Below are 15,002 nucleotides of genomic sequence, written 5' to 3' on the forward strand. Positions count from 1 at the left end.
TCTATTATATTTATTATAATTACTTAAAATATCTTTATCATTTATATTATTTAAAAAAAAAAAAAAAAAATTAAAAAAACCGTAATATTATTATAATTTATTTTTATTATTATTATTAATATTATTATTATTATTATTATTATTATATTTATTTTATTTTTTACTATATTTTAAAAACATAATATATTTATTTTAAATTTGTATCTTTTTTTCAGATATTTTTTTATAAATTTTAAATATTTTTATTTATCTATTCTTTTTTTATTTATTTTTAATATTGAGTTTTTTTTTTTTTAACTTTGTTTAATTTTTTTTAATTAAATTATTCTTATGTACTTATAATATTTATCATATCGAATATTTTAAATAACAAAAATAAAAAAATTAAAAATGTTATATACTTAAATTTTCATATTTTATTTATAATATTATTCAACATATTATTTTTATAGAATTTATTATTTTAGATTTAAAGATTAACTTTATAAATATATAAAAAATTTAATAAAAATATTAAAAAATATATTGTCAATTTATAATCTATGTTATGATATTTTTTTTAGTTTAAATATCTATCAAACAAAATAAATATTAATCAATTATAAATTAAATCCATATTTAATTAAATACTTTAAATTTTATTTTAAATAATATTTTTTTTATTTTCTATTTTTATAGCTTGCATTTATTTTAAGCAAATTTTATGAGCAAACAAAATACATTGTTTCATATATAATATCCTATATCTATTTTAAATTAGTTTTTACATTTTAATATAGATGAATATTATTATTATTTGTATTTAAAAAAATAAATGTATACATAAAAAATATATAAATAAAATATTATATATATTTTTTTTTATCATTATCTATTTAATAATTATTTCATAAATTAGTATAATACTATAATGTTCTAAAAATAAAATATTTATTTTCATTTTTATAAATAATTTTACTTTGTATATTTATTTTTGTAAAAAAATATATTTTCTTTTTATTTATATATTTTTTTAAAAATTTAATATATTTAATTCTGAATAGTTATTTTTTATTTGTAAGATATTTTTTTGTTTAAAAAAATAAATATAAAATATTTTAAGCCTTTATATATATAATAAAAAACATTTATATTTTTATTTATAAAATAATATTTTTTTTTTCGAAACATTTACTATTTTTTTTTTCGAAACATTTACTATTTTTTTTTTCTTTAACAAAAAAAGCCAAAAAAATAAAATATTGAAATTTAAATTTAAGATATATTAATTAATATAAATAATTTTAATAATAAAATTAATAATAAAAATTATTTAGCAAATTTAATTAAAATATATATGCATTTTTATATAAATTAAATGTTATTTATTGAAAATTATAATAAAAATATAAAAAATAATTATTTTTAATTATATGTAATTATTTATATTATTAAATTTATAATAAATTTTTTGGAAGTGTCGTAATATTAATTTTCGCAATTATTTATAATGGTCTATACTAATTTTTTATAATATGAAGTTAATATTATATAATTCAATTTTTTTATTAATTTTGGTGTTACAAATATTTTGACGCTGCCTTATATAAAAAAAAAAATCAATTAATACTTGGAAAACTTTTTAAATCTTCCTCATCTTCTTATTATTCTTCTTATTTAAATTTAGGCATTTTTTATAAATTAAACCCATCAACATCATAAGGATTTAGAGGTGAATAATTAAACTCAAATTTTGGAGAGTTTAATAAACTAGGATATTCTAAATAATTATGTTAAAAGTTATCTTTATTATGATTATCATTTTCTCCTTTTTTATAAACGGGACTAAATAAATAGTGATTAGAAGGATGTTGTTAATTATTATTATTATTATTTAAATGAATATCATTATTAATAAAACTATTTACATTATCGTCTTATTTATTTTTCATATAAGGCATATATTCATTACTCTGATTATTAATTTATTGTTTATTATTATCAAACAATTAAATCTAATTATTTGAATTTATTTTTAAATCATCATTTGAAAATTCAATTTATTTTATTTTTTATTCTTCCATTTATGGTTCAGCACAAATTCTTTTAAAACTTTTATTTTCAAAATGTTAAATGCCCTATTTATCTCCTCCAGTTTTCATTTATATAGTGTTCCCTTTATTACTTATATATTTCTAAATAATTTATTCTAATAATTATTTATTTGTTGGATCATTGTCTTCAAGAATTTATTATATTAACCTTTATACTGAATGTGGTTAACTTAAATCTTGTTTTTTCTTATTTATTGGTAAAGATACTATTCCATTATTTTGATCAATCTTTTTTTGTTTTGTAAGTTTTTTTTTTTTTTTTACTTATTATTCTTAATTAAATTTTCTCTATTATTGTTTATCTTAATATTTCATTTTTTCTGTTATTATTATTTATTATCTATTTTAATCTTGAAATAAATTATTTATATCACAATCATCAAATACTTCTATTTTTTTTATTATAAAAAATAAATAATATTTTATTATTATTAAAAAATTATATTTTTTCTTATTTTAAACTATTTTCATTAATTTTTATTTTTATTTTTATTTACGAAAGTTCTTTTTGTTTTATTATTAATTAAAATAATTTAATGCCATATTTTAATTATTGCTAGCTGTTATTTAATTAGTATTTGTATTATTGCATTATTATAAAAAAAATCCAAGTAAAAGGAACAATCTTTCAGTCCTTTTTTCATCTACTTCACTATAAAATGAAAAAATGTTTAATAAAATAATATTTATAATAATGAAAATTACTTTTATTTTCTTAATTCTTCCCACAACATTTTATTTTCGCGCAAAAGCTATTCGTGTTGTTGAATAAGCATTTTCATTGCGATATCTAAGTCATGTTATTTATTTTTAAAATTTAACATATCATTTAGAAAATTATTATAATCTTATTTAAAATTTCCCAAAATTTCTTGTTATTAATTAACTAAACTGATTAATTAATTATTATTATTATTATTAATTGTATTATTGTTAATATTTGATGTATTACTACCATTATATAAATTTAAATTTTAGTTGCTTTCTTAATCTTTTTACTATTAAAATTCATCGTTTAAATTATTATCATTATTTTTCCTTTTAATTTCTGTCAGTAATTATCTATATAAATGCATTATTATTTTTTAAATTAATATATAAAAGAAAAATTAATACAAATATTTAATAAGATATAATTTATATATATATATATTTTTTTTACTTTTTCCCTTTTTAAAATAAATCGTTTTTATATTCAGAATCACCGCTCTCATTTCTTACTTTATGAAAGTCGTACATATTTAACTTAATAATATAAATTTATATAAATAAAAATATTAATTATTTAATTGCTTTTTAAAAAAATACTTATCGCACGAAAGATGCATAATTATTATGTTTAAAATATTATGGCAATAATTAATCTCGAAACGCATTTTATTTTCTTATTAAAAATGATTTTCCATCTTCATTCCAACAAACAATATCTTAATAGTTTTAATTCTATTATTTTTATAATATTACTATTTAATTATTAATGTTATTTACTTCTAACATTTCGTATGTTTTTAGCAAAAATGTAGGTACAGTCGTCCTTGTTCTATTTTAAATGGGTTTTTTTTGTGTTTGCTTTAAAAAATAAGGCATATGCTAAATCATTTTGTTGAAAAATTATATATAATAAATATTTTTTTATAAATTTTATGTTTATTATAATAATATAAATTTTTTATATAATAATCAAAATTAAAAAAAATATATGAATAAAATTCTCAAAATTATATTAAAATGCAATACTACATACATATATTCATTATATTTTAATATTTTTTCACTAAAAATTAAATTTTTTAAAACAAAAAGTGAAATTATTGAATAGTATAAACTTTTACAAAGAAATGAATTTATATTAAAAATTTACAAAACAATAAAAATATTTAATTTTATTTTAAAAAAAATAGATTACTAGATTTTATTGATGTTTCATATATTTTTATTTGTATTTATTAATATTATTTTCTATTTTTTATTATTTATTACTATTCTAAAAAATATTAATACTTGTATTTATTATATTTTTTAAATAAATTAATTTATAATGAAAAAGAATTTAAGTTAAAACAATTAGTTTAAAAGTCAATAAATTATATAAAATCATATTTTTTTAAATTCTAATTCATATTTTAATTTTAGATTAATATATTATTAATGGTATGAAAAATAAATTTTATTTGAAAAAAAAAAAATGCAATAATAATAAAATATAATTAAAAAAAAATTTCAGTGATCATTATAATTTTCATAGTATTTTTCTTTTAATTTCAAAGTATACCAATCTGCCAACTTAACCGTATCTTCAAACCTACTATCTTAATTTAAGGATCCTAAAACAACAATAATTAAATTAGCCTACTCATTTTTATTAAACTCATCCAAAAAATCAACATACCATGAACTTAAACAAGCCCCTGCAATATTAGTAATTCCCGTTTTTACCCCTTTAAACCCTTTATCTAATAATTTATTAGTATTTTCCCAAATAATATTTCTTTCTGTAACTTTATCATTTAACTCTACAAATTTAATAGTTGCTTAATAACTTTTCGTGCTGCAAATTTTTCTAAACTCTTCATTTTTTAAACATTAAAAAGTTAACTTTGCCACATCTAAACTAGTAGAGTAATTATTTTTATTATTCATACCATGAGGATTGGAGAATTTCGTATTTTTAAGTCCAAAATCATTACATAAATTATTCATTTACTATAGGAAAAGTTACAAATAATCACTTATATAAGCATCCTCTGTTACATCTACTGAATGAATTTCTTCAAAAAGTTTACTCTACCCAATACTCTCAAAATAAATTAAGCACCCAAAATTTTCCGCTAAAACAACCGAAGCATCATTTCCACTAGGTAACATTAAAGCATATAATAAATCTTGAACCAAAACCCATTCATTTTCTTCTAATTTAGAACTAGTGCCCTTTGTTGATGCTGCGTTTTCAGATACACTAAAATATAATTAGGTAGGATTTATTTTAAATTTTTGAATTAATTTTAAGCATACCTGTAATGATGCGATTTTGGTCAATGATGCTATTTCTCGAATTTCGTTAGTTTTATGTCCTTTTTAAAATTTACCGGTTTTGCCATCTATTATACACCATGATTTCGCTTAAATACAAGGAAAGGCGTCATGATGTTAGGATATAATGCTGTTGTTTTTTTGGAGACTTTAGTCAATTTTTAATGTGTTAAAACCGATTTTTGATAAATAATTTATGGTTTTTTTTTTTTTTTTCAATTGTTTTAGATTGTCATTTATATTGAACATATATTTATTTTTATATAAATATAAAATATTTTATTTATTATTTATATATGTACAATAATTTTATATTATTATATGCACGAATTTACGTTATTTTTTGTTTTGTTTTGTTTTTTTGTATATTATTTTATTATTTTTATTAATTTATTTATACATTTTATTTTAATCATTATTTTATTTAAAAGAAAAATATAAATAATTAAAATATATTTTTGTTTAAAATAATCATTGATATAAGAATTATAATAAGAATTTATTACTACATAATATTTTTTGTTTAAACAAAAATATTTTAAAATATATTTAATAGAAAAATAATATTTCATAATATTATTTTTTAATTAAAATAAATTAATTTCTTAAAAATAAAAATTAATTTTTATTTATTTTATAATTAATAAAATAAAAAATTATTATATTTAAAATTTATAATAAATTAATAAAAAATATTTTATTATATAATTTTATTATTCATTTAATTAAAATAAATATTTGAATTTTTATTATTTAGATATAATTAAATAGTTCAAAAAATTTATAAATAATATATATTTATAATATTATTCATTATAATCATAATAAATATCAATTATAAATGTTATAATAAATAAATTTTATTTTTAATTATATTTTATAACATTATTATATTTTTATATTATAAAATTATACTTAAATAATTAAAAAAATGAATGAAATTTTAGAGAATACATAATAATATTAAACATTTGTAAATTATAACTTAAAAAAAAAAATGTAATAAATATAAATAAAAATAGTTAAAAAACAACAAAAGATCATAAATGCATTAAATAGCAATTCATAAATGGTTGAAATAACGATATAATTTATAAGCAAGCAAAAAATATTTATTATTTCCCGAAGAGTTAATCTAAGAGATGAAAATACGTAAAATTTTTTTAAAATTTGACACTGATGGTTCTAATGCATTAGATTTAGAAGAAATGGTTGTAATGTTTTAAAAATATAATATACAAATAAGTAAGGAGGATCTTGAAAGCTTTTATAAAATAGTGGATAAAACTGAAGATAATGCCTTAAATTATTAAGAGTTTAAAGAATGTGCAATATCAGATTCTGCAAATTAAGCTTTTTCTAAAATGATGAAAAATGTAAGAAATTTCGAATAGTAAAATTTGCCTTAGGAAGAAAGAAATATTTATTTACCTTAAAATTTTTCGGATATGATAACTTATTTATCTTATAGAATGAATAGAGAAAATTTATAAAATTTCATAAATGAAAAGGGAAATAAGGCAACCGAAAAATACGATAGATTTATGTAATTAATGAATTTGGATGGAATAAAAAATATACAACAAGTTAAATAATAAAAAAGTAATTTCGATAATTTTCTTTAACCTATAGTTACAAATAGTAATTAAAAAATAGATAGTTTTTAATATTAAAATTATAATATGGAATAGTTGGAAAAGGAAGAAATGAAAATAATTGCCAAAAAAGCGCTTTTAAAAGGTAAAAGTGAGGCTTTAAAACTTAATGAAAATATTTAAAAATAATTCGGAAGTATATAAAATTTTAGAAGAAGTTGTTTGAACAAAATTAATATGAATATGAAAAGCAGTTCAAATATTAATTCAAATAATGCAATAAAATAACATTCTAAAAGTACACATTTTTAAAAAGATTTTAGAATAAAATCAAATACAAAACGTGCTCCTACTTTTGATATTTTTAGAAATACGAAAATTAATAATTAATAATAATAAAATGTCAATTGTTTGTCTTCAAATATAAGGAGAATGAAAAATATTATGAATTAAACTTTGTAATAATTAAAAGATAACCAAAGTAGATTTTTGCCTTAAAATATTAGATAAAATATTATGCAGTAAGGTTGTTCTAGATTAATATAATAAACAGTTTAATAAAATATTATTGATCATAAATTAACTGAAAAAGTTCTCAAAATAGAAAGCTTTTAAGGATAAACAAATGAGGAGTCTAATATTATTAATTAAATTAAAAATGATATTTTATCTTAGTTTTTATTTAATAATTCTTAAGCTAAATAAAATATCGAAATTTTTTAATGATTAATTACTTATTCATAATAAAAAATATTATTAATAAATATATTAAAGATATAAATTATTAAATTTTATATATTTTTTTGTAAAATTAAGTTATCTTTTGTAATATAATATTATTAAATATAATATAAATAAAGTTTATTTTAATTTTTTTAAAATTATATAATTCAATAATATATGATAATAAATTTTTAAACATAAAAATATAATATTTTTTTTTATATTTATTCTTATTTAATGTTTATAAAATAAATAAATTTAATTTTTTTTATATATATTTATTAAAAAAAATTATTAATACTTTATTATAAGTAATTTTTTAATAGTTAAATGTGTATTTTTATTTTATTTACAAGCAAAAATCTATTAGAGAAAGATTAAGGAGACAATTCAGATATATTAACATCCAAAAAATGTTTCAAATTTTTTAGAGTAGATTTTCATTATATTTGTATTGTTATAGTTACATATTGAAGACTAATTAGAATATATAGTTTCTATTTATTTTAGCTTCCATCTATAAAAAAAATAGCTTTAACAATACAGGCTTTGCATTAGTTTAAACATTATTTTGTTTTTAATTGTAATATCCTAAATATTATTTAATATTATAAAATAAAAATAATTATCTTGAAAAACATTTTATTATTTTTTTATTACCGTATATATTATCAAACTTAATTTTAATTTTCCTTCATTTTAAATTTTTGCAAAGTTTATTATTTTGCTTATTAAAATTTATTATTATTAATCATATTCTCCATTGAAAATAAACTAAGTAAAGGTATGTTTAAAATAATATTAATTTTTGAGCTGGCTGCAGTTTAATATAAACTAATATACACATATAAATTTTTATTCATCTGTGTAATTTATTGTGACTATTTAAACAGAGTAAATTATAAATATATATATATAAATATATATATATATATATATAAATAAAAAATTATTTCTAATTAAAGTTTATGTATATAGATAAATATATAATAGATTAATTTAATAAACACTAGTTCAAAAATTAAAATTATTTGCATATTAAATATTTTCTATTTTATATAAATAAAATAATCTTATATATTTTAAAAAATTAGAATTTATAAATAATAAATATTTATCTTAATAGCATATTTATTTTAAAATCTTATTAATTAAGGTTTTTTTTAATTATAGTGTATTTATAGAGATATACATATATAATAAATATATTTAATTTAAACTATTTTGAAAATTTAAATTATTTGCATATATTCAATAAAACCATCAGACATAAATTAAAAAAATTTCATAGATTAAATTTTTTAAATCTTAATCAATATTTATTTAAAAAAAAATATGATTTAGTTATTTTTTAATTATAATTTATAAATATAAATTAAAATAAATTATTCAATAAATTTAATTTTCTAATTTCCTAATTTGCGTTACTTTGATATTAAATATGTATTATTTTATATTAACAAAATAATCATATATATTTCAATTTTATATATAAATAAATTATAAATTAACATATTTATTTATATCAATAATTATGTAATATTCATAATTATTATAAAAAATTCTTAATAATTTAAAAATATAAATATTTAATATTTTTTACTTTACTTATATTGAGATATAATTATTTAATTTTTTTTTTTATGTAAAATTAAATTTTATTAAAACAGAACAAATTATACATAAATGTATTTAAATTTTAGTATAATTATATATTATTTTATATTAATTTAATTAATATTTAATTATATTTTTTTTTATTGAAAATTTATCATTTAATAATTTTTTTAATTATTATTTATTTATAATTATAAAATAAATACTTAAAAAAGAATTAGATATTAAATATTATTTTTAAATTAATAATAAATATTATATCTAAATAAATATAATTTTACTTTTTCTGAAATAAAAAGCTGTATATTTAATTTAATAAAATATTTAATATAAACAAAATATTAATAATAATTATATTTTTTAAAATTGTATATACAAAAACATAATTTACAAGATTCCATACTAAAATAAATAACTAAACAAATTTATAACTAGTAAATCCACTAGAGAAAGTTAACAAAGCTTTTCTTGACATGCTGAAGCCTCCACAGTCAAATATTAATTCTGTATAGTAATGCTTTAATCCATTTTTATTATCAGGATTACAAAATTTAATATTTTTTTAAATTTTTTTACAATTTACAATTATTAACATTCAACTTCAAAATATATACATTCTATTTGTAATGTAAATTATATGATTTTTTTTAATTATTTTATTATATATTTTTTTTTTTAAATATTAAAAATAATTATTAAATAAATTTAAATTTATTTATTTAAATAAAAAAAAAAGCATAACATAAATAATATTATACCTTTTAAAAAAACAAAAACATCATTATTATTAAAGATTTATCATTTATGTTTAACCCATACCAGCTTAAGATTAATTAATATATGTTGGAGGAGTAGGTTTAATACCTTATTAAATCATATACTTAACAAGTTAATCTGGTACTTCTGCCAAAACTTACTAGGCCAAAACAATTGGATTTTAATTAGCATTTCTAAAAGGAACAAATTAAACTAAATCTCTTGAAGGTTTTCTGCCTCCTTACCCCGCTAACTGTCCATTATCTCCATCTAACTTTTACATATTATCAAATTAAGAATTTCCTACCCCAATAATAATTACAGACAATGGTAAATTTGAAGCTTCAATAATTGCCTCAATAGTATTTTCCATATCATGAATTTCACCATCAGTAAGTATTAAAAGTACAGTATATATTTAAGAGCCTTAACTTTTACATAAATTAGCTAATTTTAGTGTCTCTTATAGAATAGGCCCGAATAAAGTGGGTCCACTTAAACTGACATATTGTAAAGAGTATCTATATAAATTTAAAATTTCGATTGTTCCTAAAGCTTCAGTGTCTTATGGATTTCCACTTAATGGAAAACAATGTGAAACTCCGTTTAAGTGAAAATTTGGAAATTTAGGATGGCCACCAAAACCATAACAAGGAACTTTTTTATCAAAATCATAATCAAGTAAAATTTCTCCAACAGAAAGTATAGCTTATTGATATTAATTTAATTATTAATTATTTGGGTTTATATAATGCAATCTAAAAAATAATAATATATAAATATATGATTTATATATATATATATATATATATATATATGTATATATATATATATATATTTTTTCTATTATTTATAATAATTCTTTTTGTTATTATTAAAAAAGTTAAAAAAAAAAACATTAAATTTATATTTTAAAATTATTAAAATAAAAAGGTGAAAATAAGTAATTGTAAATAATAGAATTAATATATATATATATATATATATATATAAATATATATATATATATAAATAGTTATTTTTACGAATTAGGTTATTAAATAGCACCATTTGAAGCCGTAAAATCAACTGCTAAAACAACATTTATTTATGTGTTTCCTCTAATATAATCTAGAAAAGTAGGTCTCTCAGTTAAATTAAAATTAATTAATTATAAATTCCCTGTTTTTTTTTATTTACTATCATATAGTTCGAATTCTTTTTTCCCATTTAACAAATCTTATATAGAAAATTGACATTCGCCTATAAATTAATGATTTTAGTTTTTTTACCAATCCCAACATTCTAATTTTATAGGCCTATACTTGTCGCCATTGTATAACTTTTATCCTGTAATCTCAAAAGGCTTCCATATAGGATTAAGATTGTCCATAATAACTTCTGTTTCATGACTAAGGAATTACATTTTGTCTTCACGAACTCTTTTAAATCTCAAAAAAGGGTCACTTTTATCAAATAAGCCGTCAACATTTTTCAATTTAACGCCTTTCCATTGCATATAAATATGATCTCTGCAATCTTAGGTAGCTTCTGATAAAATTACTATATTACCAGCTGATTACCCTTTCCTTTATATATCGGCTATATATATGTTATTTTTGGCTCCAACTATTGCCCCTATTGTTGTTTAACATTCACCAACTTCATCAAAACTATTTTTTCCATCGTCATCGAGTACTTAAAATCTACATTATTGTTTTACTTCGAATATGTAGTCGACTACAAAAGTCTTTTTGAAATTTGGGTTAAGATTATCTTTAATTGTTTCAGTTCTACCTATTGTTATCCATTAGTTTGTTTCGGCATTTTTCATTTAAAATTAAACAAATGGATCAGATTTGGAAAAAAAATCCATATTTTTTAGCTTGCGGCAGCTTATCGATATTTCTATTTTTTTGTAGTTTTATTCGATGTTCATATTTTTTTTTATATATTTTAAATTATTTTTTATAAAAATATTATTATTTATAGTATGTAATTATTATTATATATTTATAGTAAATAAAAGATTTTTTATTTTATAATGTTTGTATATATATATATATATATATAAATTATATTTTTTTATATATATATTTAAATTTAATATCTATAATTTATAGTAGAAAATAAAAATATAAAGTTTTTTATATGTTTTATTTATTCATTTTTTTATTAACTATTTTTCTAATATTTATAATAATATTAGATTTATTTAATATAAAAAAAATACAATTTATTATAATATATTAGAAAAATCGCCTTTTTAATTTTTGTTATTTTGTAAAATATTATATCAAAAATTTTTACTGATAAAATTTAAATATATATAAATATATAAAAATCATTTTTTATGTTTTTGTAAAATATAAATATTATATATATTTAAATAAATGTAATTAAAGAAAATTTTATATCAGATTAAAATATAAAATATATTATATGAAGATAAATTTGATTTTAATTAATTTATTTATTAATTATTTTTTTTTTAAAAAAAACAAAACTTTTTAATCATAAAAATTAAAATATAATTAAAAAAATGAACTAAGACAAACCAATTAACATATGTATTACAGGAGCAGCTGGAAATATTGCATATGCCATGTATCCTTTATTATGTAGCGGTTAAATATTCGGTCCTAATTAGCATATGAATATAAGATTATTGGACATAGAAGTGTAAAAAAAAATACTCGAAGGCGTAGTAATGGAATTACATGATTGTGCTTTTGAATTAGTAAATAGTATAGAATATGGTTTTGAACCAGAAAAAATGTTCAAAGATATTGATATAGGTATATTTTTAGGGGGGGAATCAAGAAGACCTGGTATGGAAAGAAGAGATTTATTATAAGTAAATTATAAAATATTTAAAAATTAGGGAAGAGTATTAAATAAAATGGCTAAATAAACAACTAAAATATTAGTTATTGCTAATCCAGTAAATTTTAATATAAATAAATATTAATAGACATATATATAATTTATATATAGGTTAATACAAATTGTTTAGTTTTGCTTGAAAATTGTCCAAATATTCCAAAAAAAAACTTTAGTTGCTTAACTAGACTAGATCATAATCGAGCTTTAGCATAATTATCAATAAAAGCTCAAACAAAAATAGAAAATGTTAAGAATGTAATTATTTGGGGTAAATAAAAAATAAATAAATATTTATTTATAATTAAAATATTATATTATATATGCATTTTCTAAGGAAATCATAGTTCAACTTTATATCCAGATCATAATCATGCAATTATCGGACAAGAAAAAGCTATCAATATGTTTGATGAATAATGGATAAATAATCACTTCATTCCGAAAATTTAAAAAAGAGGTGGAGAAGTACTTAAGGCTAGATAAAATTCATCTGTTTTAAGTGCTGCAGTAGCTATAAAAGATCATTTAAAAAATTGGATTTTTGGGACTAAAGATGGAGAATTTGTTTCTATGGGGGTTTACTGTGACGGAAGCTTCTATGGTTTACCGTAGAATTTTGTTTTTTCAGTACCAGTAATTTGCAAAAATTTCGATTATGAAGTTGTAAAAGATTTATAAATAAGTGAGGTATAAAAAAATAGAATTATGGATAGCTTAAAAGAGTTATAAGAAGAAAAGGAAGAAACATTACTTGAAGATAATGAAAATATAGATGATGAAGAATAAAATGGGGAATAATAATAAAATAATTCTTGAAAAATTATTTTTAAAATATATGATTTTAATAAATATATATATAAATATATATATATATTATATATATATATATATATATATATATATATATATATATATTAATAATCCTCTCATATTTTTAATTTATTTTTTCTATAATTTATTTTAAAATAATAATAATCAATAAGTGAGTAAAATAAATTAAGTAATTTAATGATTTAGATTGTTATTTTATTTTTATCAAAAATTTCGACAAAATGTTATATGTTATATTATTGATTTATATACAATTATTTTCATATTTTTAACATTTAACATTATTAGTTGTATATAATTAAATTTATATAAATATTATTTTTAATATTTATTTTTTAAAAACAAATTAATTTTATCATTATAACAAATATTTATGTTTTTAATATAAAATAATAAATATAATGTCAAAAAATATTATATTTAAAATTAGAATAATATAATTAAATATAACAAAATATAATTATCATCTATATTTGTAATTATATATTTAATTATATAAAGAAAAATTAAAAATATATATATTTTACTTTTTATTTTTCTATTTATTTAGATTTCTTATTAAATATAATTACTAATAATATATATCTATTGATATGATTAAATATTTTGATTTATATTTTTTTTTTCTAAATTAAAAATAAATATTATTTATTCTATATTTTAAAAATATATTATTATAAAAGTTAATTTTAAAAAAATATTATATATATTTTTAATAAAAGAATATCTTTAGTTTTTAAAATTTTTATTTATATATACATTATTTTTATTTTTATTTAAAAAAATTAATTAAAAACAAAAAAAAAACCTTTAATAAAAATGATGTGCGGTGGCCATTAAGATAAAGAAATTACATAAGGAGATAAAGATTTAGTTTAACATCACTTAAATGACATTAACTAATTACTTGGAAAAAGCTATACAGGTTTACAAGTCAATTCGGTTTAATAATAGGTTGTTGCAGGAACTAATTATACATTTGTTTTAACAACTAATGAAGGAAATAAAATTGAAGTAAGAGTTTTCAAACCTTTACCTCATACAAACTAGCCTACATCTGTTACTTATGCTAAGGACGTTTGAAAAAAAAAAAAAAAAATTATTTTGAATATATATATTTATAGTTTTTATTTTTTATATGGTTTTAAAAGATTTTTTTATTATAAATATATATATTTAAAATATTATTTTTAATATTTTTTATGAAATCTATTTTTTAAAAAATATTTATTAACAAAAAATAATTTAAAATTAATTTTTCTTTTCTTATTGTGATAAAATTATTAAAAAACTAAAATAAAATATAAAAAAATAATATTTATATTATTATATTTTAAGTATATAATAAATTACAAATATGTTAAGAAAATAATATATTATATATTTTTATTTATAAATAAATATTAAAAATGCATATTTTTAATTTATAATTTAATATTATTTATGATATTATCTATTCTTAAAATTAAATATACATTATTTTATATTTATC

The 15,002-nt window shown here is 15.9% G+C and overlaps 5 protein-coding genes across 5 annotated transcripts, besides 16 other annotated features; 2 read left to right on the plus strand and 3 right to left on the minus strand. All coding sequences in view use genetic code 6, as the record gives it.

The window, feature by feature from the left end:
- Window positions 1-85: 85 nt before the first annotated feature.
- Window positions 86-158: a microsatellite.
- A 992-nt stretch (window positions 159-1,150) lies between these two features.
- Window positions 1,151-1,211: a microsatellite.
- A 1,587-nt stretch (window positions 1,212-2,798) lies between these two features.
- IMG5_142700 (hypothetical protein) lies at window positions 2,799-3,742 on the minus strand (the record flags this gene model as incomplete). Its single annotated transcript, XM_004031265.1, has 4 exons — window positions 2,799-2,984; window positions 3,256-3,338; window positions 3,402-3,536; window positions 3,582-3,742. Coding segments are annotated over 4 exons (563 nt in total), but the record flags the coding sequence as incomplete, so codon positions are not given.
- A 498-nt stretch (window positions 3,743-4,240) lies between these two features.
- Window positions 4,241-5,228, minus strand: IMG5_142710 (hypothetical protein). The gene is made up of 2 exons (XM_004031266.1): window positions 5,106-5,228; window positions 4,241-5,049 (listed from the first exon to the last, which is right to left on the minus strand). Exon 2 carries the CDS (start codon window positions 4,956-4,958, stop codon window positions 4,314-4,316), a length of 645 nt encoding a protein of 214 aa, XP_004031314.1. The 5' UTR covers window positions 4,959-5,049; window positions 5,106-5,228; the 3' UTR covers window positions 4,241-4,313.
- Window positions 5,229-5,370: 142 nt separating this feature from the next.
- Window positions 5,371-5,446: a microsatellite.
- Window positions 5,374-5,444: a microsatellite.
- Window positions 5,447-5,731: 285 nt separating the features above from the next.
- Window positions 5,732-5,837: a microsatellite.
- Window positions 5,757-5,834: a microsatellite.
- A 2,504-nt stretch (window positions 5,838-8,341) lies between the features above and the next one.
- Window positions 8,342-8,381: a microsatellite.
- A 601-nt stretch (window positions 8,382-8,982) lies between these two features.
- Window positions 8,983-9,021: a microsatellite.
- A 252-nt stretch (window positions 9,022-9,273) lies between these two features.
- Window positions 9,274-9,330: a microsatellite.
- A 31-nt stretch (window positions 9,331-9,361) lies between these two features.
- Window positions 9,362-9,405: a microsatellite.
- Window positions 9,406-9,734: 329 nt separating this feature from the next.
- Window positions 9,735-9,786: a microsatellite.
- A 50-nt stretch (window positions 9,787-9,836) lies between these two features.
- Window positions 9,837-11,627, minus strand: IMG5_142720 (hypothetical protein; the record flags this gene model as incomplete). The annotated part of the gene is made up of 2 exons (XM_004031267.1): window positions 9,837-10,572; window positions 10,840-11,627. The coding sequence occupies 2 exons, from the start codon at window positions 11,625-11,627 to the stop codon at window positions 9,837-9,839; spliced, it is 1,524 nt and encodes a 507-aa protein (XP_004031315.1).
- Window positions 10,586-10,652: a microsatellite.
- Window positions 10,780-10,824: a microsatellite.
- Window positions 11,628-12,295: 668 nt separating the features above from the next.
- Window positions 12,296-13,495, plus strand: IMG5_142730 (malate dehydrogenase nad, putative; the record flags this gene model as incomplete). Its single annotated transcript, XM_004031268.1, has 3 exons — window positions 12,296-12,737; window positions 12,791-12,947; window positions 13,014-13,495. Exons 1-3 carry the CDS (start codon window positions 12,336-12,338, stop codon window positions 13,493-13,495), a joined length of 1,041 nt encoding a protein of 346 aa, XP_004031316.1. The 5' UTR covers window positions 12,296-12,335.
- Window positions 12,959-13,000: a microsatellite.
- Window positions 13,496-13,527: 32 nt separating the features above from the next.
- Window positions 13,528-13,594: a microsatellite.
- A 700-nt stretch (window positions 13,595-14,294) lies between these two features.
- IMG5_142740 (hypothetical protein) lies at window positions 14,295-14,593 on the plus strand (the record flags this gene model as incomplete). Its single annotated transcript, XM_004031269.1, has 1 exon — window positions 14,295-14,593. A coding segment is annotated over one exon (297 nt), but the record flags the coding sequence as incomplete, so codon positions are not given.
- A 292-nt stretch (window positions 14,594-14,885) lies between these two features.
- Window positions 14,886-14,961: a microsatellite.
- Window positions 14,962-15,002: the final 41 nt, after the last annotated feature.

Source organism: Ichthyophthirius multifiliis (assembly GCF_000220395.1).
Source record: "Ichthyophthirius multifiliis unplaced genomic scaffold scaff_1120509251112, whole genome shotgun sequence".
Lineage (NCBI taxonomy): Eukaryota > Ciliophora > Oligohymenophorea > Hymenostomatida > Ichthyophthirius > Ichthyophthirius multifiliis.